The 26,575-nt window shown below is 41.8% G+C and overlaps 1 protein-coding gene across 1 annotated transcript in view; it reads right to left on the bottom strand.

Moving 5' to 3' along the window:
* Window positions 1-26,575, bottom strand: part of COL4A1 (collagen type IV alpha 1 chain) — a 154,255-nt gene that overhangs the window by 36,417 nt on the left and 91,263 nt on the right. The window contains exons 3-24 of the mRNA XM_066380565.1: window positions 26,286-26,375; window positions 25,828-25,872; window positions 25,255-25,299; window positions 25,080-25,142; window positions 24,185-24,238; window positions 23,997-24,023; window positions 20,836-20,919; window positions 20,687-20,749; window positions 19,238-19,273; window positions 18,665-18,706; window positions 17,323-17,409; window positions 16,786-16,812; window positions 16,591-16,641; window positions 15,699-15,743; window positions 15,563-15,616; window positions 12,765-12,806; window positions 10,323-10,407; window positions 9,949-9,984; window positions 9,319-9,483; window positions 5,834-5,929; window positions 3,768-3,851; window positions 3,139-3,209 (exon numbers count right to left, since the gene is read on the bottom strand). Coding sequence (XP_066236662.1) covers window positions 3,139-3,209; window positions 3,768-3,851; window positions 5,834-5,929; window positions 9,319-9,483; window positions 9,949-9,984; window positions 10,323-10,407; window positions 12,765-12,806; window positions 15,563-15,616; window positions 15,699-15,743; window positions 16,591-16,641; window positions 16,786-16,812; window positions 17,323-17,409; window positions 18,665-18,706; window positions 19,238-19,273; window positions 20,687-20,749; window positions 20,836-20,919; window positions 23,997-24,023; window positions 24,185-24,238; window positions 25,080-25,142; window positions 25,255-25,299; window positions 25,828-25,872; window positions 26,286-26,375 — 1,392 coding nt within the window. The remainder of the gene's footprint in view (window positions 1-3,138; window positions 3,210-3,767; window positions 3,852-5,833; window positions 5,930-9,318; window positions 9,484-9,948; window positions 9,985-10,322; window positions 10,408-12,764; window positions 12,807-15,562; window positions 15,617-15,698; window positions 15,744-16,590; window positions 16,642-16,785; window positions 16,813-17,322; window positions 17,410-18,664; window positions 18,707-19,237; window positions 19,274-20,686; window positions 20,750-20,835; window positions 20,920-23,996; window positions 24,024-24,184; window positions 24,239-25,079; window positions 25,143-25,254; window positions 25,300-25,827; window positions 25,873-26,285; window positions 26,376-26,575) is intronic.

Below are 26,575 nucleotides of genomic sequence, written 5' to 3'. Positions count from 1 at the left end.
ATATCACTTCCTAAGAGCGGACACAACGCCAGCTAAGGAGTGGGAGCAGCTGCCCTCTCTACACCAAACACGGCACAGTTACACTTCCTTAGACGCACAACCGACACCACCCGGCTCCCTTCCGGAAGCCTGGAGAGTCGGCAGCAAGTCGGCACTGTCCAGCACTATTTAAAAATTTAAACCAAGTTAACATCGAAGCTTCAGCTCCTTAGTTACACTAGTCATACTTCACAGACTCGAGACCCACCACTGAGCAGTGGGTAGCAAACGAGACAGCCCAGACATACGGGCTTTCCCATCACGGGCGGAAGTTCTCCTGCACAGATACAGCTGGTCGGGCTGGCCCTGAGCTACAAGTGCCGCTTATAACAGAGGACACTTCACGCAAATCCACTCGGGAAAGGAGGAAGAGGCCCAGTCTGTTTGCTCTTGTCCCAAGAAAGGCAGCACATTATCTCTCCCAGCCACCTGCCAGAAAGTTGAGCAGAAGGTCAAGGAAAATTCATTATTTAGTTGAAAGATACTGCAGTATTTTGTAGATTTCCCCCTTGGGTTAATATTAGCTTCTAGGCATCTTTAAATCTCAGCTAAAATTAGACTCCTCTGGGAAGCCTTTCCTGACAGGTAGAGGCGACTTTCTCCTGATTTCTGCGGCGTATTGCACGGCTCTCATCAGAAAAACCGCTTTGTTTATTAGGAACTTTTGCTTGCACACCTGTCTGTCTTTATACCAGCCTTTCAGAGCTTTGAGGGCGGGACCGGGTTGTTTATCTTTGTGTCCTTACTGTCTGCACCTAGGGAGATATTAGGGGAAGTCTATGCTGAACTGGCAGTATTCACCAATAAAAAATTAATAACAATGTAAGAAATTATTACCAATGTTTATTTTCCTCAACCTGGAAGCATCGTTACACTATTTTATGGTGATTCACCACAGACTGGACATAGAAACTTTTCTAATAAGTGAGCATAGAGTGAGAAAATACAATTTTTTTATTTTGATAATGATGACCTTGCCAGTAATCAATCAAGAGAGAAATCTAGACTTTTTTTTTTTTTTTTTTTTTTTTTAAAAGGAACATTAATGATCCTAGACTATCTCATGGGGTTAGCTTGCCATAGAACTTCTTCATCCTAAGTGAGTCAAAGGTCTTTTCATCCACATCCCTTAAGATAAGTATTAAGGAATCAAACACTGCCTTGAAAATTGAGCATCGGCTGCACAAATCAGAAAGGATCCGACAGCCATCTGCTCTGCTTCTAAAAAGCGGTGCCAGTGTGGGAAAAGCCGGCAGGAGTTCGTTTCAATTATCCACCTTCCAACAAGCGCAGAACCTGCCCAGGCAACTTGGCTTTCCACTCCTGTCAGGAGCCAGACCTATGATCTGTCCTTCTTTCCCCAAATCAAACACTCGGCTTTCAAAAGAACATGTCACAGAAGTGCCCTCTAAATCAAATAAAAAAATCAGAGCACTTCATCACTTTTTTATTTTAATCTACTTTCTGGGATGTTCCACCTCTTTTAGCCTCCAGCAAGATTTGAAGTAAGAGAACCACACTTTTGAGCTAGTCCAACCATGTAGCTATGATAGAGCTTCAAATAATAATAGGAAAATTACTATCTTCTCAATAGAATCAGTTAGCCCTAAGACACCTTTTAGACATTTTTTCCTCATCTACAGAATGCGGCTCCTGATGGAGAAGGTGTGGGAATTAAAATTTTTATGGTATGTTTTCTTTATTTTCTTCCTTATCATGACTTCTACTCAACCATCCTTCTCTCATCTCTTTCTTCTTTATTTTAATTAGATTTGAGGCTGGAGAAATGGGTGTCTGGACTGGGTTTCAGGCACAGTGGAGGCAAAAAAGATTCCAGAAAGGCCAAGTAGATAAGGACTATATCCAGAGGTAAAACACATCCTTTCTGCTTCCTTCAAACTTCTTCCATCTTTGATCACCACCACAGTCAGGGCTTCCCAGCACGTAAACTTCTAACTCATTTAGAAATACTTCCAACAATCGCAACTCCCAGCTTATCTCCCCAGGCCCAGGGAAGTTCTCGAAAACAGGATCTCAAGATTTAACTTCAAAAGGAGAAAACTATTGCTGAATTCCAGCTGTTTCATTCCATTTCCACTTGTCTTTGTCCTGACCTGCCTTTGTAAAAGCATCCAATAATATTTTCTTTACAAAATACAAATGTTAAAGAGCTACAACAAAACAAAAGAATAATGCTAAATATTTGAGGTTCAATTTATGAGAAAGGAAAAAAGAAAAGGAAAAAGAAGAAAGGAATGAAAGTCACTGTAGAAACTGGTTAATGCTTAAAGAAGTTAAAAAAACCATGAAAATATGAGTAGAACAAATACCCTGTGGTTTGAAAGCTTTCGCTATAGAACTGATTATATGGAATGTCCTTCAATATGTAAGATTACTACTATTCTATTCAATGGTTTCTTTTAAAACAAAGTAGAAAAGCTAAGAAGCTATTATGTTGATTAACTGAAAGGTTTCAATGTCCATATGATTGAGATATTTCATTTATAGATATGAAAAAGCATCTTTACAATAAAGGTTGGTGATAGGAATTTTCAAAATATGTATCTGTAAGAAGAATAAAAAAAATATTTCCAATATTTAGAAGAAAACAGGTCAGTTGTCCTCCCTCTCTCCTTAGAAACTATTAGTGCTGAACTTATCCACGAACATAATTTTTAGATTATCTGGTATGATAAGTAATAATTGTGCAGGAGGACAATTCAACTCAACAGTGTAGCGGCTAAGAGGTGACTCTTGGTGGCACCATTTGTTTCAAGAATTCCCAGAGACCCCATGGCAAAGTGACACGTCAGCCTTCGGCTGCTGGATACAGGTGAGTGGCAACTGGATTCTGACCAGGTAAGAAGAAAGGAAGTTGAGGTGCAGGTGCTGAAGTCCAACAGTCCTGCTCATTCTCAGGTGAATGAGTGAGGAGAGAGGGACCCAGAGAGTAATTCTAGACTGCTGGATTAGAGATACTCTTACCAGCTCCCAAATCAGGCAGAAGCTGTACTATAAATGCAAAAAGTATATACACCATTTTTAGTTTGCTTGGTGGCAACTTCTAACATGGAGATGAATTCAGACAGGTGTACTTACAGGCACTCCTTCAACACCGTCCCTGCCGGGTAAACCTTTTTCGCCCTTGGCCCCTGGCTGTCCGGGGAAACCTTTAAACAATTAAAGCACATTATTGATGAGTCACTTTCTAATAACTCAAAAAGCTTTTTAATTTTTTCCACATTCAAAAGTACAAAGAAAATGTTCAAAGTACAAAGGTCTTTATACAAAATGGATGATGTTTGAAGACTCTCAAGAAGGTAATAACGAAAATGCTCAAGATGAGCCTACACAAGATAAAAGTGACCCCAAATGCGTACACATAACACTGAAGGGTGATGGTAGGAGTCCCCTACCCTGCCCCAGACCACTCCAATAAAAACAGTTTGTTAACTTCTTTTGAGAGAACAAAATTTGAAGAGCCAAGTGAACCATATATTACTATCCTTTTATTAGGTCACTTTAATGACACTGAAGGTATAAGCCATCTTGATCATTTTCAACAGAGTGGACAAATCCTGGAAGTATGGCAGAACATTCTCATTATTAGGCTTTAGTTTTGAATGCAGAAAGTGAGGTCTCTCATGGAGTAGAAATCATTTCACTGTGAAGGTTTCAAACCATTGAAGCAAATTTTGAACTGGTCCCTTTCACATTTGAGGTCTTACCTGCTTCTCCTGGGGGTCCTTGTGGCCCAGGGGGTCCTCGAAGTCCTGTTGGGTCACAGACAAGGCAACTGTCTCCTTTTTGACCTACAAAAAGAAAACATGTGTATTTTCATGTCACATGTGAACAGAAGTCTCTGTAGTATAGGGACAGAATAGAAAAGGGCAAAGAAGACTGTCATTTTAACAGCATTATTTTCTCAATTATTTAACCCCAACCCAGATGCCTCTAACCATTAATTTTCTGGGTGTCCCTGTCATTGGTCACACTTCACAGGTAACCACTGACATACTTTCAGTGAATCACTACAAAGTGACCTAGAACTTAACTTTGCCTATCAGCCTGAAAAGTTTTGACCACTATAAGTTTGTCTCTCACTCTAAAACTTCCCACCATTTTTTACTATTTGTTAGCAAACTGCACATATATCGCTCTTAGACTTAAACCCACATAACAAGATGACAGATGATCACTAGGAATAAGAAGCCACGAAAGCAAGAACAAATACTGGACCTGATATTGAGCTGGAAACGTGGAGCCCAAAGCACAGAAAGTGGAAGGAAATGCCTTTCTTTGGAAATGTTAACATCTTACATCTCGACTTTCAAACTAAGTCAAAAGGCCATTGGGTGTCTTAGGTATTTCTGTGTCCTAAATCTTAAGAATGCCTGGGTTCTAGGCACAAATCAGGTTTAATATAGAGCAGAATACACGTGGAAAAGCCCATGCTTGGAAGTCATAGAGGCCGGTCAGCATCACTCTTGACCCTCGCCCTGCTGGGCGTGCCTGGCCCCAGGTTCTGCTGTTGCACACTCTTCTCCAGCAGGACCCCTTGTCAGGAACAGAAAGAAAGACCAATGAAGGTAGCCTCGCATCCTTGAACTCTGGGCAAGGTACACTGACTCGTTTTGTGCTCTCCCCAGGGGCAGAACAGCAGCCCGTCAGTGGGACAGACACAAAAGTATGAGTCTGCTAACACCCCAGCTAAGTTCTGGGTGCCCTGGGATTCCATGGGTGTCTGCTCGCGAGTCTAGAAGTGGGCGGGGACAGGTACCAGCACGGCGTCTGGGCAGGTTGATGGTTCTCTCGCAGGAGTAGGAAGACACAGGAAGAAAGAGGCTTTTCTTAAGGTTCAGGAAATGGATAAACAAAACCTCAGTACAAAGAACCATCTAACCATTGGCTCTGTCATAAAATGTAACAGTTGATCTCAGAAAATACTAAATGTCCAGTAGCTAGAGAGATTCATTGAAAGACAAATGACACTCTGATTGGTGGCAATCCCCCTTATATCTAAGGTTCTATAACTTGTGTGGCTGTCAAAATAAGCTTTAACTGAAACTGTTCTCTACGAATCATTCGGGTCTTAGACTTCTGAAAAGCAAATATTCTTAGCATTCTAGAGCCAGAAATGGTACACAATAGGGTAGATGTGGAGTACGGCTTCTTATTCGTTCTACCCTCTGGCTACTGAGACATATAAATATTGAACTATCCCTTGTTTATTACATTCTAAGATAGGACTGTTGGTGCAGTGATTATCCTCTCTGTTCCCAAGATCGTGAAGGGATTATGATGTGTTGGCGTCATAGCAAAGACTTGAAAAGAATAAAGATAAAACCGAGAGCCCTGGGTGGAGTAGGCTAACTCATCTCTCATACTGATTATCTGTACACGGCTTGGCAGGCTGGGGAGCATTCCATGTGTACATTTCTGAGTTGGCTTGAAAAACAGATGTGCTTTCTTTGAGAAGGAAACTTTCAAACTTTGAACTGAAAGGTCGCAGTAAGACATCAGTCTGAGAGTTTAAGCTTCTGGCCATGAAGATGGTGAAGGACAGTAACTTTGACGTCAGGGCCATGTCCTCTCATTGCCTGCCAGGTGAGAGCTGTCTCTCAAAATCCCAACAACCGGACAATCCTAACAGAGTTGTAGAGAGCACATCCCACAATGGACTCTGAGGGAAGTCCCAAATAAAGGGGGAATATAGCCACATCCACCCAAAACCAATATACACATAGACATATGCCCAAGCAAAATCACCATCTTAAAAATATTAATCTCTTACCTTTTTCTCCAACTTCACCCACAAATCCTGGCTGCCCTGGAACTCCGGGAGGACCCCGATCACCTATTGGTCCAGGCTGGCATTCCACAATTCCATCTGAAATGGATTTTTAAAGTTACATGATCATTTCCACCTATCTGAAGCTAACTATTTCCACCCTCTCCAATTTAATCTCTATTACAAAACCCAACTATTTTCAGGTTATTTGGTAAGTATTAGAAATCCAGCTTTAGTTTGCTTGACAGCATTCATCCATCTCTTCACCATCACAAACCATCACTTCTGAAATTTCTATTTCACAATTCTAAAACCTATTTCTTTAGCCCTGTCCTGTACCTTAGTAGTTAATTTTTATCTTGCAAAGTACACAGCATCATCTTTATTTTACAGATTAAGAAACAGGTTCAAAAAAGTTAAATGGTTTCTCCATCCTTGTACATCTGTGAAGTCACCCACTTTATTCCTTGGTTTTTTTCCTAAGCAAATTTATAGCAAAGTCATCATTATTTTAGAGATGCAGACTGTCCGTGGGGAAGTGCCTGTAATTGATCGTTCCTATTCAATTCTGAGCATCAGTTATGTGAAGAAGCAGGAAAATGAATTGCAGGAAGGCACACGCCATCTGTTGTGGGTTCACAAGCACACTGCGATCATTTCTATTTCCTTCTCCAATATCTTTGAAGAAAAATGACAGAGTAATTTCACCTACAGCTTCTGCCCAGGCATCCTGTCAGGACCGTAGTCCACACAGTCACAAGCTGGAGCTCCTGCCACCCTGCGCCCTCCCCTCCACACTGTCTTCTCATCAGGACAGGGAGAGGACAGAGAGGGAGGCCCGCCAGCCACCTCACTTGCTGTGTGGTTCTCCCAAATACGAAGACCTAAGAAAGGGCCCAAATCTCCTTATTCTATGACTTTGTTTAGAGTTTCCAGGAAAATGTTAGTTTCAAATGTCTAAGAATGGCAGTCCAGGAAGAAGGCGTTCTGGCTTTGTTGATGGCTTGCTTGCTTCTGTTTTTCTGGGAGCTTCTCTTGGTGAAACTCGGGGGCATGGAGACCTGGGGGGACGATAACTCCGTCACAGGTCCAGTGGCTCCTGCTGGCTCCCATCCGTCTTGAACAAAGCAGAGGCCATTTTCACGCTTCCAAGAGCGGTCCCTAAATTCCTTGACTGTCGAGAACTGGCATAACATAGCCTCATGAATACTGATAGACATGAAATCATGACTTTTCCTCTCCAGGACACACCTCCTGCTGGCCCCATCTCAACCAGAACCCTTTCGCATCCCTGGTAAGAAAGCAACTTCTCACCCTCAGCAAAACCAATCTGAAACAATTTTAAGTGGAAAGCAAGAATATAATGATTATTTCTAAGGAGTTCTAAAGTGCAAGTTTAGATTCGACATTTACACTGCCTGTTCAGTGAGGTCCTCTGCAGTCGCAGGTGGCTCAGGGCTGGCTGCCACCACCGGGGACAAGAACACAGGGGCAGCGTCAGGGAGTGGGAATCTACACGGCGTGGCTAACAAGCAATCAACAGGTCCCAACGAGGCAATTAGTTTTCAGATGTAGCCTTTTTAACATACACTGCAAATCTGAACAAAAATCTCATTTATACATTTTCTATCAATGCTTTGAGTGTGAACTACTTAATTTACATGGACAAAAAAAGGGTAACCTGGAAAATTGGAAGGGTAGATATTACATGTTTCAGCCAGCACATCCCACTTAATCAAAAGTAGTGGAGCCTGACCACGTGGTGGCACAGTGGATAGAGCGTCAGACTGGGACGTGGAGGACCCAGGTTCAAAACCCCGAGGTCGCCAGCTTGAGTGCGAGCTCATCTGGCTTGAGCAAGGCTCACCAATTGAGCCCAAGGTTGCTGACTTGAGCAAGGGGTCACTCAGTCTGCTGTAGCCCCCTGGACAAGGCACATATGAGAAAGTGGTCGATGAACAACTAAGGTGCCACAACGAAGAATTGATGATTCTCATCTCTCTTCCTTTCTGTCTGTCCCTATCTGTCTCTCTCTCTGTCTCTCTCTCTGTCTCTGTCATACACACAAAAAAAAGTAGTAGGAAATTCATGTCTTTATGTGAAATTTGTTCATATTTCAGTACTGGCACAATTACAAATATCAAAAACAGGTCCCAGATTTTCCTGTGGCTCCTTCACCCCTTCAGGCCTCTGCCCATCACTATTTCCAACTACAACCCTATGACGGACCCTGCTCCACCCCTAAAACTCCGTACCACCTTTCTGTGCTTATTTTTATCCTGCACTTATCACTTCCTACATTCCATAAAATGTACTTATTTGGTGTGCACTCCCCTATAGAATGCAGGTTCCAGGAGGGCAGGGCTGTTGCTGCTCCTGAGACAGCGCCTGGCCTTTCACAAGTTCTCCAATGAGAGCTAAAAGGGTAAGTGACCCAAAGGCCCTTCTGATGTTCATAACTTTCTCCCAGACACAAAGAGCAAAAAATGACTTTGTATTGAGTGCCTCTAGGGCTTTAATCTTTTATCTTCATTCTCCATGTTTCATGAAACCGTGAGAGAAGGGGAGGAAGTCTCCCTAGAATCACAGGTGATCCATGTTCTCTCCACTCATTAGCAACACGTAAAAGAAACTCATGCTGATTCGTTACCAGTGAAGCTTCCAATCTGGAGCCAACTGTTCCGCTGAGTCCGTATCCAGCCTCCGTGTGGAGCCTCATCCACGAGGACACCCTTTCACAAAGACGTGTTTGAACTCCAGCAGGTAAATGACCAGGTGCTCAAAGCACAGAAACCCTTCTTCTATCAACCCCCCCCCCCCAGAGGAACAGTAGGACCTGTTTTAGAAACCTAAACTTTTTCCCATTGGCATTATTAACTTAAATCCTTTGACATTTTCATACATTTGCATTGGTATTACTTTGAAATCAGAGGAACCCCCCCCCCCTCCCGCAAATGAATCCAGAGTTTAACGTTCTGTGCTTGGCTTTGATGAAGGGCCATTGTACGCAAAACACATGCAGAGCACCTTTCCAAGTTGAAGTCTTTTATTATGTGACCACAGAGACTGTGCAGTCTGTACCCACGCAGCCCCTTCTCTGTGTGCATCTGTGTGTGTGTGTGTGTGTGTGTGTGTGTCTTAGTATTAGTTTGTGACTCTAAATAAGCTAGAATATGTTCCATTTTCAGTAAGAACTATACACTTCAACTGGTTTGCTTTTCAGCTTTAGATGCCAGGAGATTCAGAGCTGTTTAACATGTTTCCTATTCCTTTAAACCAGTGTTGTGATGATATTTTTACTATTCCTTTCTGTAGTGTGGCTAACTTTGCAAAGACACCTAAGTAGACTGTAAATCATTCACCAATCAGTGGGCACATCCGTGTCCTGCATGTGAACCCCACGGTGCCTCCACAGACCTGGGCCAGCTCTGCCCTGGCATCCTGTCCTCAATGTGACACCACGTGAAATGGTCCCAGGGGGAACTTACTTGTGTGGCCTGGCTGTCCAGGAGGCCCGGGGGGCCCAGGAGGGCCCTGGAATCCATCTCTTCCACTTGGTCCCGGCAAAGACACCCCCGGAAATCCTCGGTCACCTTTTTCTCCTCTTTCACCAGGGTAGCCAGGAGCACCAGGCTGTCCAGGTACCGCGGTGCCTGAGACCAGAACAAAATCTCTTCTAAATAATCACAATACAAGTTTAACGTCAACGGCACAAACTAATTTCCTTAACTTCATTGAAGGTAAAATTACTAGTGACCATCACTGAAAGGGGAACTGCTTAGACTGGTAAAAACAAATTAAATTGGCAGGCTTCTTACCATCTAAATGCTAACAGTCCAATGCTTCCTACACACCAACTTTAAGGAAAAGCTCAGCACCAGGAGGAGCAGATGAGACTTGGGATCTAAAAGTCGCACCCATCACATACATGCTAATCTGTACCTCACAAAAGAACACTTTTTCTACGAACACATCTTGCTTTCAAAAACTAGAAAAATGTGCAACAAAACCATCAGCCGTTGTATACAAATATCAAGTGTACATGGTAAATATGTTGAGAATACAAACTGCAAAGAAGTTTTACAAGAATGCCTTAATCATCAGTGAAAGATGCTCACCTGGGGGGCCTGGCTGGCCTTGCAATCCTGGGAAACCTAAAACGAGAAAGAGTCGGATAGAGACTCGACCACCCATCATTCACAGTGTGTGTGTCTGTGCTCATGAGTGCTCGTGGTCAAGGGGACCCGGAAAGACTGGACTTGTGGAAATGAAGTGCCCCTGACGCTCCAGAGATGCCAGGAGCAGGGCCCCTAGACAGACACTGTGACAATGACACATAAGCTCGTAGAGCCCCTGCCATCACCATGGGGCAGGCAAATGCATTTGCAAGGTGCAAATGAGTGCAGGTCAAAATGGAAGAGAGAGGAGGATGGGGGGTGGGGGTGGATAGAGGGATGAGAGAGAGAAGGAAAGAAAAAGGAAAGGAACTTACCTTTTGGGCCTGGCTCTCCTCTCAGCCCTGGAGGCCCCGGGTACCCCCGCTCGCCCTTTTCTCCCAAGGGTCCTGTGCCGATAACCTGGATTACAGAACATGGGATCACCGTGGGCCCCGGGCTCACCGTGGGCCCGGGCTCGGCTGCTGCTCTACAGCATGGCGGTATAGAAGAAGAAGCTGACATGTGTTTTATTTCATGAAATGTAAAAGAAAAGGACTAGTAGGGGGGAGAGGGAGTCAAAAACAATTAAAATAAATATTACATAATGCCCTCCTTGCAGAGAACTCTATCAGGAAGCCCTGTTTCCTTTTGCAATAATTTCCCTGGCAGGAACTTCACCAATGAGGTAAAGTTAGAAAAGTATTAATTCTGAGGTTTAGTCTTAAAGTTTCTAAATGTCCATACAAGCCATAAGATGAATATGGTACTCTGAAGAGTACTATCAGCAGAACACCCTTTCATTTCCTCAAGCAATACATAACAGAACACTCCACTTTTTTTTTTTTTACTGGAAGAGGTTTTCTGTTTGTTTGTTTTTATTAAATGATCCAAAGTGGGGACTTCTTTAAGGTCCTAGGGCAGTGGTTCTCAAATTTTTGAAGTCAGGGCACATTTAAAATCCTATAAATAATTGTAGGCACACTATATATAAGTTTCTGAGAAATGTTATAATAATTAAGTCAAATATTAAAGAAAAAAATATAAAGTCTAAGCATGCTTTTATGGTAATTAAATGAAATAAATACGATAAAATTAAATTTATTCTGATGTTAAAAAACATTTTTATGTTACATTTTTTGAGTTATGCTTTTTAGAATTTGTAAAAAAGAGGGGTTAAAAAATAAAAAAAGACAAAAAAAGTTATCTTTTTATATATACAGATACATTCTTAGTAAGATTTAGTAAATTCGGCAGATCCCAGCACAAATGTGTTAAGTTTTTTCATTCTTGTGTTTATGAGAAACATGAGCCTGATGTGTCCTAGTGATTTCTTCAATGTTTGGGCATATATTTGAAAGGCAAACTCTCATTTCCTTGTCAATACATTGAAGAATTCCTCTCTTTTTACTCTTAATTGTGTTGAGTGCAGAAAACCCCCACCATACATATCTTAACTTTACACCAAACAAAGGATAGAAGAAACTTGCCTCCAGTCTTTCCAGGGAACATAGGGCATAGTTTAAACAATCTGGCACCACAGCTTAACAGCTTTTTGCAATCTAATCAGGCAAGTGAGGTGGGATGTTGGGTAGACTGTCAGCTTACAGCCAATTTCCCATATCTCTGTCCCCCAAAAATCTAAACTCCAAAAACCCTGTTGGTTTTTTGGTTCCCAACAGGCACATATTTCTCTGGAATACCATAGGGAGCACTTGGAAATCTTCTAGGGCACACCAGTGTACCCTGGTGCAAACTTTGAGAACCACTGTCTTAGGGATAAAAGACACAAAGAATGCACTTTGGCGTGCAAAAAAGTGTGAATTTGTCTCACTCAATTTTAAATTACAGAATTGCAAGGAAAATGACCAAATCAAATACTGCATTATTACTTTTAAAATATAATTCCTTTGTTCCAATTAAATTAATGGATAGTATTAAAATCTACTGACGAGGTTAAGGTAAAAACAGGTGACTCAAAGTCAGCTGCTGGATCCCAAATACAGAAAATGGAATCAGAAGTATATATCAAAGTATATATTAAAAGCATTAAGAAGGTTTCATAAGTTGATCCAATAATCCTATTTCTGGAAATGCAGCCGTAGGAAAAAAGACTCAACCTTCCCCCCGACACACACATTGTCACACGCAATGGCACGCACAGCCATGCATCACCACAGCTCAACGAGGGCAGCCAACAAGAGTATGGTCACATTTCCATTGTTTTATAAAAGCTTCAGGGCCAAATGGTTAAAATAATTATAGCGCAACACTGACAAGGCACTGAAAATGATTACTCAAAGATAACTTGAAAACATGAAAAATGTCCTTTTTTTAAAAAAAAAAGTTACATACATTGATTACAAGTACGTGAAACTATGCATATGGACAAGGAGTAAAATGTTATTTGCAAAAATAAAAACTGTTTTGCTTAGAACAGTCGAATTTTGGGTGGCCTGTTCTCTCATTAACATTTTCCTTAATGGGCCACTTAAAACAAAAGGGTTCAGAGTGTGTTGCTACTATTCCTATCAACATACAAATCTTTTAATTCGCAGTGATCAAGGATATGCAGAAAGTATCAAAATGTAATAAAAAGACCCAAACTGCATACCATACAAAATATAAAATTATTATTTCCGATTATATGCAGCCTGTTTCCACAGAAATGTAACTCTAAGAATGCTGTGGGGCCTGAGACTTGGCCACCGTTAGGCCACCTCCTTCCCTTTCTTCACGGCCAACACTCTCACCGACCAGCAACCACCCCTCTTACTCACAATTCCCGGCGGGCCTGGAGGACCTGCTTCACCTTTGTCTCCCTATGAAAGAAAAAAAATAACTTCAGCATTTTTTTTTAACTACAAAGAATGTCTTGCAGACAGCAGTTAAACTTTACTTTTTTCTGGAAAAACACATTGTGCCCACCATACAATAACATTATTTTTCTCTCCTTGGTATCCCTCATTATGGTTAGCTTAAAGCCCTCTGGAAAAATAATAACAAAAGCAAATACATTTTATTTGTTTTTGCATATAAATATGCGTTTGCATAAATTTGCACCATTGCCTTGCATAGGTGAGACATGAGAATAAAGATTTCTACAACACATAAATGGGAGGCTAATTATTCACAGTTCAAACATGTCCATGATTTCTGTTCTGCTCACTGTGTGCTCCTTCAGAGACCTTCAATAGACTCATTTGTAAGCTGAATCAGTACACAGTGGTTTTCAATAAATGAAAATAAATGAGATAAAAAGATATTGAAAGCTTATGATTTCTTACTATATTTTCTACGGAAATTTTTTTTTTTTAGGTTTTCAGGTGTAAGAATGTCTACATCTGCATTGGAAAACATAATAAAAGATATTTATGGGTTTTTCTTTCCCCTTAAAATCTAGCATTATTTGAAAACATTGGATGGATAAATTCTAATCACTCTGAGGCTTAATTTAATCCATATTAAATGAGAGAGCTAAATAAATTAATCCTTTTATGTCTCGTTCTTATATAAGCATCATAAAAAGATTTTTTTTTTTTTTAAATCTTAAGATATGCCATTATTCCATGAATGTACCTTTTTCTCCTCTTAAACTGATCTATTAAACTTAGGCATTAAAGCAGAATTGGATGTTTTGGATTTTTATAAATATTAGCAGAAATTTAGAAATATCCGTGAAATTTTAAAAAAACCTTAGCTAATATATTCTAAACATATTTACCTCTTAAATCTATAAGACTTATCTTTCTCTGAAAAGTATAGTCTTAGTAAAAGATTTCACCCTTTGCCCCTGACTTTGAGAAGTAAACCTTGAGGGCCTCACCTTAGTTTCTCACTCGCTGTTAGAGATAAATATTTCAACCCTCCAGCCCTCCCTTGAACAGTGCAGGGGATAGAGGCACTGACCCTACATACAGTCAAAAATCTACGTGTTACTTTTGACAGCCCCAAAACTTACCTACTAAGAGCCTACTGCTGAACGGAAGCCTTACCCATAATACAAAAAGTTAATTAACACATATTTTGTACGTTATGTGTATTATATCCTGTATTCTTACAATAAAGTAAGCTAGAGAAAAGAAAATTGTTTCTTTAAAAATCATAAGAGAAAAATACTTTTACAGTTCTGTATGTATTCATTGAAAAAAAATCCACTTGTAAGTACACCCGTACATTTCAAATCTATATTGTTCAAGGGTCAACTGTATTTCTTATTTTAGTTGAAATGTACATTACCTAGTCTCATGATTTAAAAAAAAAAGAAACATGAGTTTTTTCTCTCTATCAGGTTGACAAATATTTTTTAAAGTTTGATAACCAGCAGTTGTCAAATGAAAGAGCCCCAGTTGCTAGAAGTTGTTTTCTGGGGATAATTTGGGGGCATATGGCAAAACCTTCCAACAAAGAATCTAAACATTGACCCCAAATATTGCATTTTTAAGAACTGACAACAACAAAATAAAAAAGATCAGAGAAGTGTATCATTACAAAAATATTTGTAATGATAAAAATGTGGAAATGGCCTAAATACCATGCAATAAAAGGCATAGATATTAGAAGTGTTACTTTAACTACATTAAGAACATGGAAATAGATTTCCATCATACATTAACTGAAAAAGCAGAATTGTATGATGCAGTATCTTTTTTTTTCAAAGCACATGGACAATGGTTAACTCTGACCATATCTGAGTGGATAATAGAAAAATCAAATAAGCTTTCCTTTCTCCACAATATCTTTCTGTATTTTTTGGTGGCTTATAGTCAGAAAAAATTAATTTATTACAAAAAAACACTTAAGTTTGACTGGTGGTGGCTCAGTACATAGCGTGTTAACCTGGGACACTTAAGTACCAGGTTCAAAACCCCAAGGTCTCCAGCTTGAGCGCAGGCTCGCTGCTTGAGTGTGGGCTCACCAACTTGAGCATAGGATCATCAGAATGATCCCATGGTCGCTGGCTTGAGCCCAAAGGTCATTGGCTTGAGCAAGGAGTCGCTAGGCTGGCTGGAGCCTTCCAACCTGGCAGGGCATGTATGAGAAGCCATCAATGAACAACTAAAATGATGCAGTTACAAGCTGATGCTTCTCATCTCTCTCCCTTCCTGTCTCTCCCTCTCTTTTTCTTTCTCTCTGAAAACAATAAATAAATAAAAACACTTAATTTTTTTTTTAAATACTTTATTTATTGATTTTACAGAGACAGGAGAGAAAGGGGAGCATGGATTGGGAAGTATCAACTCATAGGTGCTTCATATTAGTTGTTCATTGCTCGCTTGTTGTATGTGCCTTGGCCAGGGCAGCCCAGGGTTTCGAACCGGCAACCTTGGCATTCCAGGCCGAAGGTTTATCCACTGCACCACCACAGGCCAGGCAACACTTAAATTTTTTAAAGAAACATTCCATTTTTTGAAAAATGAATGCACACAAATAAAACCACTAAGTCAAGTTGTGTTTTTGCTCATGTGGAACATAAATAATTGTAATTCTTTGTGAGTCCTTATCTTTTATTCTAGTAAGAACTTCTGAGCTGACCTACAAAATGAAGATAAAAACTCTAAATAGCTCCACCATTTACCTTCATACCCTCTCGGCCCGGGAGTCCTGGGAACCCTCCGTCGCCCGGAAGCCCCTGAAATGAACAGGAAGCAACAACAAGTGTAAGCTAGCGAAGGCCGGCACTTTGCTTTTAAAAAGCACAGAGAAATACTTACTAGAGTCCCTTTTTCTCCTTTTTCACCATCTTTTCCAGGTTTTCCCTGTACAATGAAAATGTAAACATTACTATTTCCTAAAATAATCAGAGTAAATATGCTCTAACAGCAAGGCTCTGATTCAAATACAAGTTCATCGGTTATCTTTCGTAGGAAACCTCTGTGTTAGCTGACAACACTATAACAAGGAATAGAGTGTATACCGAATAACTATGAAAAAATTACAATAGAAGAGGGCTTTTCAATTAAAAAAAAAAATGGAGCTTGATTAGTTCCAAATCTTCTCAGGTATCCATCCCGTTTGGCAGCATAGCGAACTCCAGAGAGGATTCCCTACTGAAAAGGATTGGGCATCCGATATGCAGATAATTGATTTTCGCGGAGATTTTTCCTGCGTTATCTCAGGGGAGAAACTGGAAATGCTCAGGCTACTGGAAGCTGGGTGGTCTCCCTTCACCAGATTCTGGGGGTGAGAAGCATCCGAGCATCTCTGCTCCAGGATGTGCACCTGGGATCTGGGCAGAGGTCCGAGCTGGCCTGGAGAGGCAGTGTGGCCAAGGGCACCAAGGGCTCTGAGCAAGTGGACAGGGGCGGTCAGTGAGAAACCAGCAAGCGGGCAACTCTTTGGAGAGCTCCCACCCAGCACCAGCTTGTCTTTGAGGAGCATGAATTACAAAGGGACTCAACCTTCTAGGAATTTTTTCAACTAGGACAGCTCTCCTCATTTCTACTTCCGTGAGCTCCAGACAAGCCCTACGGGAGAGGACAGGAAGCAACCAGAAAAACCCCTCCTGGCCTCTTCCCCTCTTCTGTGTCCTCAAAACTGTGAGTCTAGAAATGAAAGAAAAATCATTTTCTAATAAGGAATAAAAGGACTTTTAAAAGCACTTACTCGGGGTCCTGGTTTTCCAGGTTCACCTTTCTCTCCAACCCCTGGCATGCCCTTGAAAAAAAAAAAAAAAAAAGAGAAAGAATGAGATGCATTCATATATTTAAAACTATTCTATTAAGCAAACATTACACTTAAATCCAATACATTATGATCTTACACACAAAATAATAAGATAAACAAGAATTTAGCACTTACCTGAAATCCAGGTTCACCTTTTTGACCCTAAAAAATTTTTAAAGAGAGAGATCAGGTCTATCTAATGGCTGTGTCATTTTTATATGTGACATTGAATATGTAAAAGGGAATAAAAAGAACCTTTTCCTGATAGCTTAACAAAGAAATTCACATTGATCTCCAGCATTCATGTCCTCACAGTGACTAGATTATGGATGTAAGAAGGGCAATTGATTATGCTTGATCCATAGCAACTGTAACATACTTCCACCCTCAGCTGGCCTCCTGTCCACTGACCCAGCCCGTCCTCAGCTGGGGTGCACAGAGGAAGCCCTCACTGAGGTGAGTCAGCCTCAAGTCAGTCTTGCTCCCGCCCAGTTCCAGCTACCTCTGCTCTCAGATGCTCATATTTTATATGATGGATAGTCTATAAATCTGTTTTCCAGGGCGGGGGTAAATGCAGGCAGAGAAACTGAATTTTGATGTGGTTTCTCTTTATGCCTTGGAGTCTGTCCAAAATGACCAAGGCAGCATTCAGGGGACAAAGTCGTCGGATACCTTGTCTCCCTTCGTGGCATAGTCTCCTTTCTGCTGGACTTGAGCTTGTCCTGGCACTCCTGGGGGTCCACTGACCCCCTGGTCACCCTGTTCAGGCAAAAATTGAGAACTTGTTAGGAAAAAAATAAATTAAAAAAATACGGAAAATAAAATATAACATCTATTTTAAAAGTATTATACTCTTTTCTAATCTGTCCTTGCCTCAACAGAAAATTAAGTTTCAGTAAGAAGATGGCACAATTAATAAATAAAGCCAGGAGACTTTGATCTCTCAGGGATCAGGAAGGCACTGTCTCCAGTAATAACAATAGAACCTGATCATCTGTAAGACACATCCATGAATGCATGTGTGTATAGAACATGCATATATATATACAAACAGTATATATATATATCCCAGGACACATATAATGCAAGACTATGCATATATATTGTCCAATTGCATTTTGATGGCCTGGAAGGGACACAAACTGCCTAAGGGAGACTGGAAAGAAAAGAGGTATCTTTAGGTAAAATCAAGAATTGTCTTCCTCAGGCATCCTAACTGCTGGGTGCAACGAGAAGTACAGTGAGCCCCAGTTATAGCGCAAGGAGTGAAAAAATTCAACTGCAAAAATTGCAGGGTGACTTTACTGTGAGGTTTATGAAAAGACTGGGAAGAAATTGGGGGTGGGAAGCAGAGGCCAACTGTTCAGTCCACATCTGCCCAGGTTGACACGGGGTCCCCTGGTAGCGATCGTCTACAATGGCTTGACCATCCAAAGAAAGGAGCCTTGGCCCTGGGGCAGATGCTCCTGTAACTCCAGGAATCCCCACTTGGCTAGTGCCTATTTCATTGGTGTGATTCAGGGGAACTGGTGGAGAGAGCCCCAAAGGAACAGGGACCTAATATCGATCTTCCTTCTTCCCAAAATGAGGCTGCCTGCCGTGGTTGGCGCCTCCCTGCCTCCGGGGCTCATCTCCTCCCCATCTTGGTATGACATCTTTGCCTTTCCAGGGTTGAATATGGTTACAGTGTTAGCAGTCAAGTCCGGAATTGAACTCTTTTATAATAAAGTGTAGGTCTGGTTTTATCACTGCCTGAAAACATTCTGATTGAACTATATACACAGAGAAATGGAATAAATGGCCTCATTGTGTGTTCTGCTGGTCAGATCACACACAGACACCTCAGTGAATTTTAGCTGTGCATTTTAGGCAAAACACTAACAAACTCAAAAACGGGCACAGAAGAGTAACTATGGTTTAAGGGCCCAAGAGCAGGTCCAGAAGCAAAAACCCTATCATGCTTAGAGAACTGAAATTTTAAACATGAAAACACTCCAAAGCAATGTATACTCACCTTGTCACCTTTTGGTCCTTGAAAACTTAAGCCCATTTGCCCCTGTTGGTTGAAAATTAGACTTCCGTTACTAAAGTTGTCTACTTTTCTCAAACTCATCCAATAAATATCACATAAAATGCAATAAGATAGTAGATTTAAAGCAATAGTTTCATCTCACAACTACCCTAAGATTCTCAAGAAAGTTGTAATTATATTGTATTCAATGTCTGTAAAAAAAAAAGTCTTTTTAAAGTATTATTTAAAAAAAAGTCTACAAAAACCCTTTCTTTCATTTAAGATGTTTAAACTCTGGCTTTAAAAAACTAAGGGGAAGATCACTGATTCCAGAATAATGACTAAGGTGTTGGTAGATGGAAATAAAGATTAATGCGTGGAGAGATCAATAGCTTGACTGATTGACAGGTTAGGGTGAATAGATGCATAGGTGGATAACAGATGTTAAATATAGAGATAGATAATGAAGGTATAATTTTCCAAAACTTTTAACAGCGACAATTGACAACAAACTATAGCAATCTCCTGATAGTTTTATACTAATGTCAAAGAAAGACAAATGACAAAAGTTTTTACCTTTTCACCTGGTGGGCCAGGAGGGCCTGGGGGGCCCTATAAGAGAAAAAATATTTTAATTTAATACAATTCACAACCCTGGTAAGTTTTAACTGTTTCTTTGTAAAGAAATTATATTAAGATCCTATAGTTAATATGATAATGTATTTATTAAATGTTTAATTTTTTTCCTGTGCTCTAGAACTGTAAAACTTTCAAAGGAACCAGAAACTATCCTGTAAGATTATTAATAGGGATGTAAATACTTCAAAAATCTTTGGTATTGCCCTGTGGAATCCATTAATCTAAGAACATACCACGCTAACAGACAAGGAATAAAATCTCCAGCCAAACTCTACGAGTGTAGAGTTTCCAGTATGGAAATGTTTGTTCAATTTGGATATAGTTTTTATCTTAAAAAGCTAAATGATTTCTTCAAGCAAGTAGACTGTAGTGAAGTAAAAAACTCATGTTTGTAGCAAAATTTCAGAATGCTCTCTAGAATCTTTTAAAAAGGAAAAACTAAAATAAAGGTAAGTAAATTAATAAAGAGGAAAAACCTAGTCAATCTTTATAGATATATATTTATATATTCTACATAAAGAACGTGATTACCACATTACAAAGTAACCACCACAATAAGTCTAATAAACATCTGTGACTAGTCACTCTTTACTCATAAAATGAGCATAATAAAAATAAGTTTATTTACAAGAACATAAGAGAGGTTGCATTCGCAGGAATGGATGTAAGGAGAGTTGCTGAATTTTACCCACCCTCAAAAAATTGTAAACTGAAAACATACACCTGTAAATCTCAGGACCCTCAGGCAGGCTAGTGTGAGGATGAAGTCAGGTGCATCAGTCGTTCTGAGTCAACGTGGCACTCCACAATTAAGTCTGGTTAATACCAACTCCCTCGTGATTCCAAAGTGCATGTGTGAGCAGATGCCATCCTCCTTGCATTGAGAAGTGTCCGCTGTGGAGGAGCCCAAGGGCAGCGCAGAGCCTCCTGGGACATTATCTCTGCGCGCTCAGGCTGCCAAGTCTTGAAAACACACAGTGCAGCTTCTATGCCGCCACCTGCTCTGTGTCCACGGCCCCCAACCTCCAGAGCAGACCCTCCGGAATGACTATATTTCTACAAGTCCATCTCCAGGGCTGAGCCTGCCTTGTCCATCTTGAATTTGGCCACTTCAGATCATGGCAGCCAACCCTCAAATAATAAAGGTGTTGTCTGCTTTGGGACGTCTTGGCACACAGTATTATTAGTATCCTGTTCCCACAGCTCTGGGAATACAGGGACTGGAAGTGCCAGTCAGATATTTTCACAAGAAAGTAATTCAGTCTCCCAACTCCAACTCAGGGAGAGGCACCACTGTGTAAAGTTTTCATTAAATTTTATTTATTTTCACACCTCAACATGGTTGTTTTGAATGACCGCCTCAGAGAAATATTCCCCCAAACTTACTGGTGGTCCAGTAAATCCTGGAGGGCCAACGGGACCTTGCAGCCCTGGAAATCCTGGTGGACCCTATAATGTATTCAGAAGGGAAAATATTAAAATGCAAACCAGGAGGAGACTCCGCATGCAATTATAGTTATTTAGCAAATGCTTACTGGTGCTCCTGGGGATCCCGGAAATCCTCTTTCACCTTTCAGCAGTGTGCCGGGTACGTGGCCAATTATTTCACCAGGATCCCCCTATGAGGCGGAAAATAAGACGAAGTCGCAAATACTGACATTTATGTAAAGAAACAAAAGTTATCAAATATTAGACATGCATTATTGGTATGGAACTAACCCAATTCTGGGGTTTAGACTCTAAGTTAAAAGTATATAAATCAGCCGTCTCCCCCATTCACGTCGCTATATTGACCAGCACTCAGTGCTGTGTGGTCACCTCAGCTGCTACCAGGACCGAATGTCTATAGCTAAGTGAAAGGATCTATGACAATTCCATGTGACCCACACAGACAAAGAGAAATACTAGACCAGGACCCAGGCTCTGGTCAAGACTGTGTGGGCCCTGGCCGGTTGGCTCAGCGGTAGAGCGTCAGCCTGGCGTGCGGGGGACCTGGGTTCGATTCCCAGCCAGGGCATACAGGAGAAGCGCCCATTTGCTTCTCCACCCCTTTCCCCTCCTTCCTCTCTGTCTCTCTCTTCCCCTCCCGCAGCCAAGGCTCCATTGGAGCAAAGATGGCCCGGGCGCTGGGGATGGCTCCTTGGCCTCTGCCCCAGGCGCTAGAGTGGCTCTGGTCTCGGCTGAGCGACGCCCTGGAGGGGCAGAGCATCGCCCCCTGGTGGGCAGAGCGTCGCCCCTGGTGGGCGTGCCGGGTGGATCCCGGTCGGGCGCATGCGGAAGTCTGTCTGACTGTCTCTCCCCGTTTCCAGCTTCAGAAAAATACAAAAAAAAAAAAAAAAAAGACTGTGGGACCATAGGGTGTTCTCACAAAACAAGAAGTGCATATCAAAGAAGCCATTTCAAGATGAGCATTTTCATAAAAGCAGGGTATGATGGTAAATGTCATGTGCCACTTGGCCAGGCCACAGTACCCAGATATTAGCTTCAATATCTGGGTCTGGGTGTCTCTGTGAAGCTATTTCTAGGATGACATTTCCATCAGAAGACTGAGTGAAGCAGATTAGCCTCCATAATGCAGGTGGGTCTCACCCAATCAGTTGAAGACCTTTAGAGAAAAAAAGAGTAACTCCCAAGAAAAAGAGAGAATTCTGCCTACAACAAACAGCCTTCTCATTGGAACTGCAACATCAGCTCTTCCCTCCATCTCCAGCCTGCTGTCTGGCCTGTAGATTTTGAACTTTCTCATTATATTTACCTATCATTACATATTTTTGTATGCGTGTCCATATATACATAAATACACATGTATATGTACATAGTACATACACATTCTATTCGTTCTGTATCTCTACAGAACCTTGACTAAAACACAGGCTCTCATGAGGATACTATTTCTTCAGTGTTCTTAAACACAGGGACACATGAACGCTCCCCCTCATTCAGACACGTGGTTGCCTCTAGAGTAGCTGTTGAAAAGCTAGAAGCATCCCTTTCACAGGGCTGCTCTGCATGCCTGACGCCCCGCCCACTGAGCTGTTGTACAACACAAAGGGTGCTCACTTTGAGGTCAGGGCGGTAGGAGCCACCAAATCCTGTGGCAGCACTGCCCTGCCTGGGAAAGACTTCCGAAACTTAATTTCTATAAAACTGGAGGGGTTGCTCAGGAAGTGGGTTCTCCTCTCTTTGCTCCCCAGCTCAGGGATGAATGCTGGGGCAGCTACGCGCACGGCTGAGTCCAGGAACGGCCTCGCTGCTGCGGCTTTTCCTCACTGAGCAAACACTGGTGAAGGAGCTGCAGCCACTGTGCTGGGGGTGGGGGCATGGCGAGGACGGGACACATTTGAGAAAAAGCCGGGATGTGAAAGTGACAGGATTTTATGATTAAAGGAGAGACAGAGAGAGACGGGGAGAGAGAGAAGGAAAGAAAGGAAGGAGAGAGAGAGAGAGAGAAAGAGAGAGAGAGAGAGAGAAAGAGAGAAAAGAAGAAGAAGAAGAAGAAGAAGAAGAAGAAGAAGAAGAAGAAGAAGAAGAAGAGGAAGAAGAGGAGGAGGAGGAGGAGGAGGAGGAAGAAAAAGAAGAAAGGAAGGAGAAAATCAACCACATGCAATTTCCCCATAATAAAAAACAAACCAGCAAAATGAATGCCTCCTGGGCTCCTGGCTGGAAGCCTAGCGGTATCCTTACCCTACTTAGCTGAGCAGGCAGAGGAGCGCTCAGGAAAGAGTGGCAAGGTCGCTCTGGAAGTGTGGCCAGCAGTGCCTGTGGACGCCGGGCTGGCCATGGGTGAGCAAGAATGACCGGGACAGGAGAGGAGGGAGAACCCAGGCCACGTGCCTGGAAGCAGAGCCCACGGGGAGCAACCTGCCCCGTGGACAAGAAGGCAGCAGCCAAGTGATCAGCAAGAATGCACCCACCGGGCCCTTTTCTAGGTACTGATAAGGGTGGATGAAGAAAGTCTCCTTGACTGACAGCAGGGACAGATGTGGGCAGCATGGCAGGGAGGGACATGGGGCTTCCCTTCTCAACATGTGCAGAGGCTCCTAGGCCCCATCTTGACATACAGGGAAAATCAAGCTGAGAAGGGCCATGGATTGGCTCTGAGTGAAGAGTCCATAACACCAAGGATCTAATCTATGGCAACTGGAGGCGTTCCTGCCATAATTATGGAATTTATACTAGAGGGACTCAAATTATAGGCAACATGGAAAATGGGTTATAGTTAAGTTAAAAAATATAACTTATGATACCAATTTGAGTTCTTTCTGGTGGCACTGCACTTATGTCCTATGACATTTGAGTCTTTTATGGTGGCACTGCACTTATGTCCTATGACATTTGAGTCTTTTATGGTGGCACTGCACTTATGTCCTATGACTCTAGAAAAGGAGCATCACTGAGATGTCTATGCAAGTAACTGATCTGAATAAACTCACATCTGTTCACATTTACCATCACACCATGCTTCCTATTACTGTTTATTTCCTATTAAGAAATGTAGCTAGTGTCTAAACTTTAGATTCTAAAATTTAAGTTTGTGTATATAACTGACATACCCTTTTAATATAACAGAGTTTAGACTTAGACAGATGTGTTAATAGGCAATCAAATCACCAAAGTGATTTAAACTGAATTTTATTTTACGGCATCTGTTTTAGACAGACTTCAGTAATGGATCCAATAAGTTCAAATAATGTACCTTCATTCCTGGTATCCCTGGTGGTCCCTGAAAAAGAAAAGGTTGGTATTAGCTTTGCTTTTCTCAAAACATCATTAGGATTAAGGTATAAGTGCAAAGAAAGAAAGAAAAAAGAAAAGGAATGGAATGGAATGAGAAGAGAGAAATCAGAGGCAAAAAGATTCTGAGTTAAACAACCTCATACTCACAGGATTTCCAGTGAAGCCAGGCAAACCAGGAGGTCCCAGAGGCCCTCGTTCACCCTAAAGGGACAGCAGACGGTCATCCACAGGCACAGGGCAAGACAAACGGGACAGCACTCCAAACACCCTCGGCAGTTACTATGGTCTACCCATCAGGCATATCTTATTGGTTGGTTAAAATCATTTCCTAAAAACTGTTACAATCTACATTGCTGAGTGCTACTTCACAATAGAAGAAATGTATCTGAGAATACAATTAATAGGGACAGGATTAATAATAGCATTTTCTTGTTTGATTTAGTAACAGATTATAGGTAAGACATATTGCAGGGGTCCCCAAACTATGGCCCGCGGGCCACATGCGGCCCCCTGAGGCCATTTATCCGGCCCCCACCGCACTTCCGGAAGAGGCACCTCTTTCATTGGTGGTCAGTGAGAGGAGCATAGTTCCCATTGAAATACTGATCAGTCTGTTGATTTAAATTTACTTGTTCTTTATTTTAAATGTTATATTTGTTCCCGTTTTGTTTTTTTACTTTAAAATAAGATATGTGCAGTGTGCACAGGGATTTGTTCATAGTTTTTTTTATAGTCCGGCCCTCCAACGGTCTGAGGGACAGTGAACTGGCCCCCTGTGTAAAAAGTTTGGGGACCCCTGACATATTGTGTTTAAAGCAACTTTAGGGTAAAATTGTACAAAAAAAAAAGGCATGAGTGTGTCATTCTTAAGCATAAAATATGGGAAAACTGTATTTCCTAATCAAAGAAAGAAAGCTTTAAGACAAGCAACTATGCAACTGTGGCAACTACAACAGTGTCCACAGAGCAACTTTGCCTGACTTCTCAATATGCCGTCAGGTGAACATGCACAAAGGCAGAATGATCTCGGTTCTAAATGTACCTTTGTCCCGTTGCATCCTGGGATACCTGGGGGACCTGGTGGACCATCTTGTCCAGGAATACCCTGCAATTAATAAAGCAAAAAAGTAGCCAAAATTTAAAACAAAATCATCTGATGATGCTATCACTCACTTCAAATGTCTCATAAAAGAAACAGTTGCATTTTATATACATACAGGAAGTCCTGGGTTTCCAGGGTAACCTGCTGCTCCTGGAGGTCCCTGTAAGGATGGAAATGAAAAAGTTTCTGTGAGCATTGAGGAAACTCATTTCCTCCCACTGCATCCACCTAAGGGTGTCCTCTCTAACTGTGGATGTTCAGAACATCACACGGAGCAGGTAGGGCGTTCTGCTGGGGAGGCAGCTGAAGGCCCGCCTAGGGGGGGAGACCACCCAGAGTTTCCGAAGCAGTTCTACAATAACAGCTGACTACTAATTCCTTCTAAAAGCAAGGCTGCCCATGCACAATATAACTCTGCCTTTGTTTCATTCTTTGTCATTTCTAGGTGAAAAAATATATATATATATATATATACATATATATAATTCATTTTAAAATCTCAAACAGTTGGGAAAAAGAATGCATGGGATAAATCATCTCATTGTGGGGGGGGGGGGTCAAATTATTTCCAGTTAAAGAAGAGAAAGGGAAGAAAGTCCTTCAGGACTGTTTAAAGGGCATAAAGGGCTCTCAGTCAGGAAGCATTGCTGTACTATATCCCAGCCACAGGCACGACAATTATACTTACTCTTGTCCCTTTTGTTCCTGGCAGTCCAGGTTCTCCAGTATCACCCTAGAACAAAACAAATGGCATCATGATTACTCATCATAACAAGAACATAGATCAGCGGTCGGGAACCTATGGCTCACGAGCCAGATGTGGCTCTTTTGATGGCTGCATCTGGCTCGCAGACAAATCTTTAATAAAAATAATAATAACATTCTCATATATTACAATCCATTCATTTCCTACCGCTCATGTTCATGGTTGCGGGTGGCTGGAGCCAATCACAGCTGTCCTCCGGGACAACACCAAATTTTTATTGGATAATGCCTAACGTACACAGGTCGTTGTATGGCTCTCATGGAATTACATTTTAAAATATGTGGCATTCATGGCTCTCTCAGCCAAAAAGGTTCCCGACTCCTGACATAGATCATCTCCAACTTACAGCCTCATAGGCCCCATCACCCATTCAAGCTTACCTTTTGTCCAGGTGGTCCCTGAGGCCCCTCATGTCCTTGCATTCCTGGAAATCCAATGACACCTTGTAACCCTGGGAGGCCTCTTTCGCCCTGCGGAGGAGGAAGGAGCAAGTCAGACAAAAGGTCAGTTGAAAGAAAGCCAGGAGGCCTGACCTGTGGTGGCGCAGTGGATAAAGCGTCGACCTGGAAATGCTGAGGTCGCCGGTTCGAAACCCTGGGCTTGCCTGGTCAAGGCACATATGGGATTTGATGCTTCCAGCTCCTCCCCCCCTTCTCTCTCTCTCTCTCTC

The sequence above is a fragment of the Saccopteryx leptura genome, chromosome 4 (genome assembly GCF_036850995.1).
Source record: "Saccopteryx leptura isolate mSacLep1 chromosome 4, mSacLep1_pri_phased_curated, whole genome shotgun sequence".
NCBI classification, from domain to species: Eukaryota; Metazoa; Chordata; class Mammalia; order Chiroptera; family Emballonuridae; genus Saccopteryx; species Saccopteryx leptura.
The sequence above is the reverse complement of the archived record's forward strand: the minus strand, read 5'-3'. Positions and strand labels throughout refer to the sequence as shown.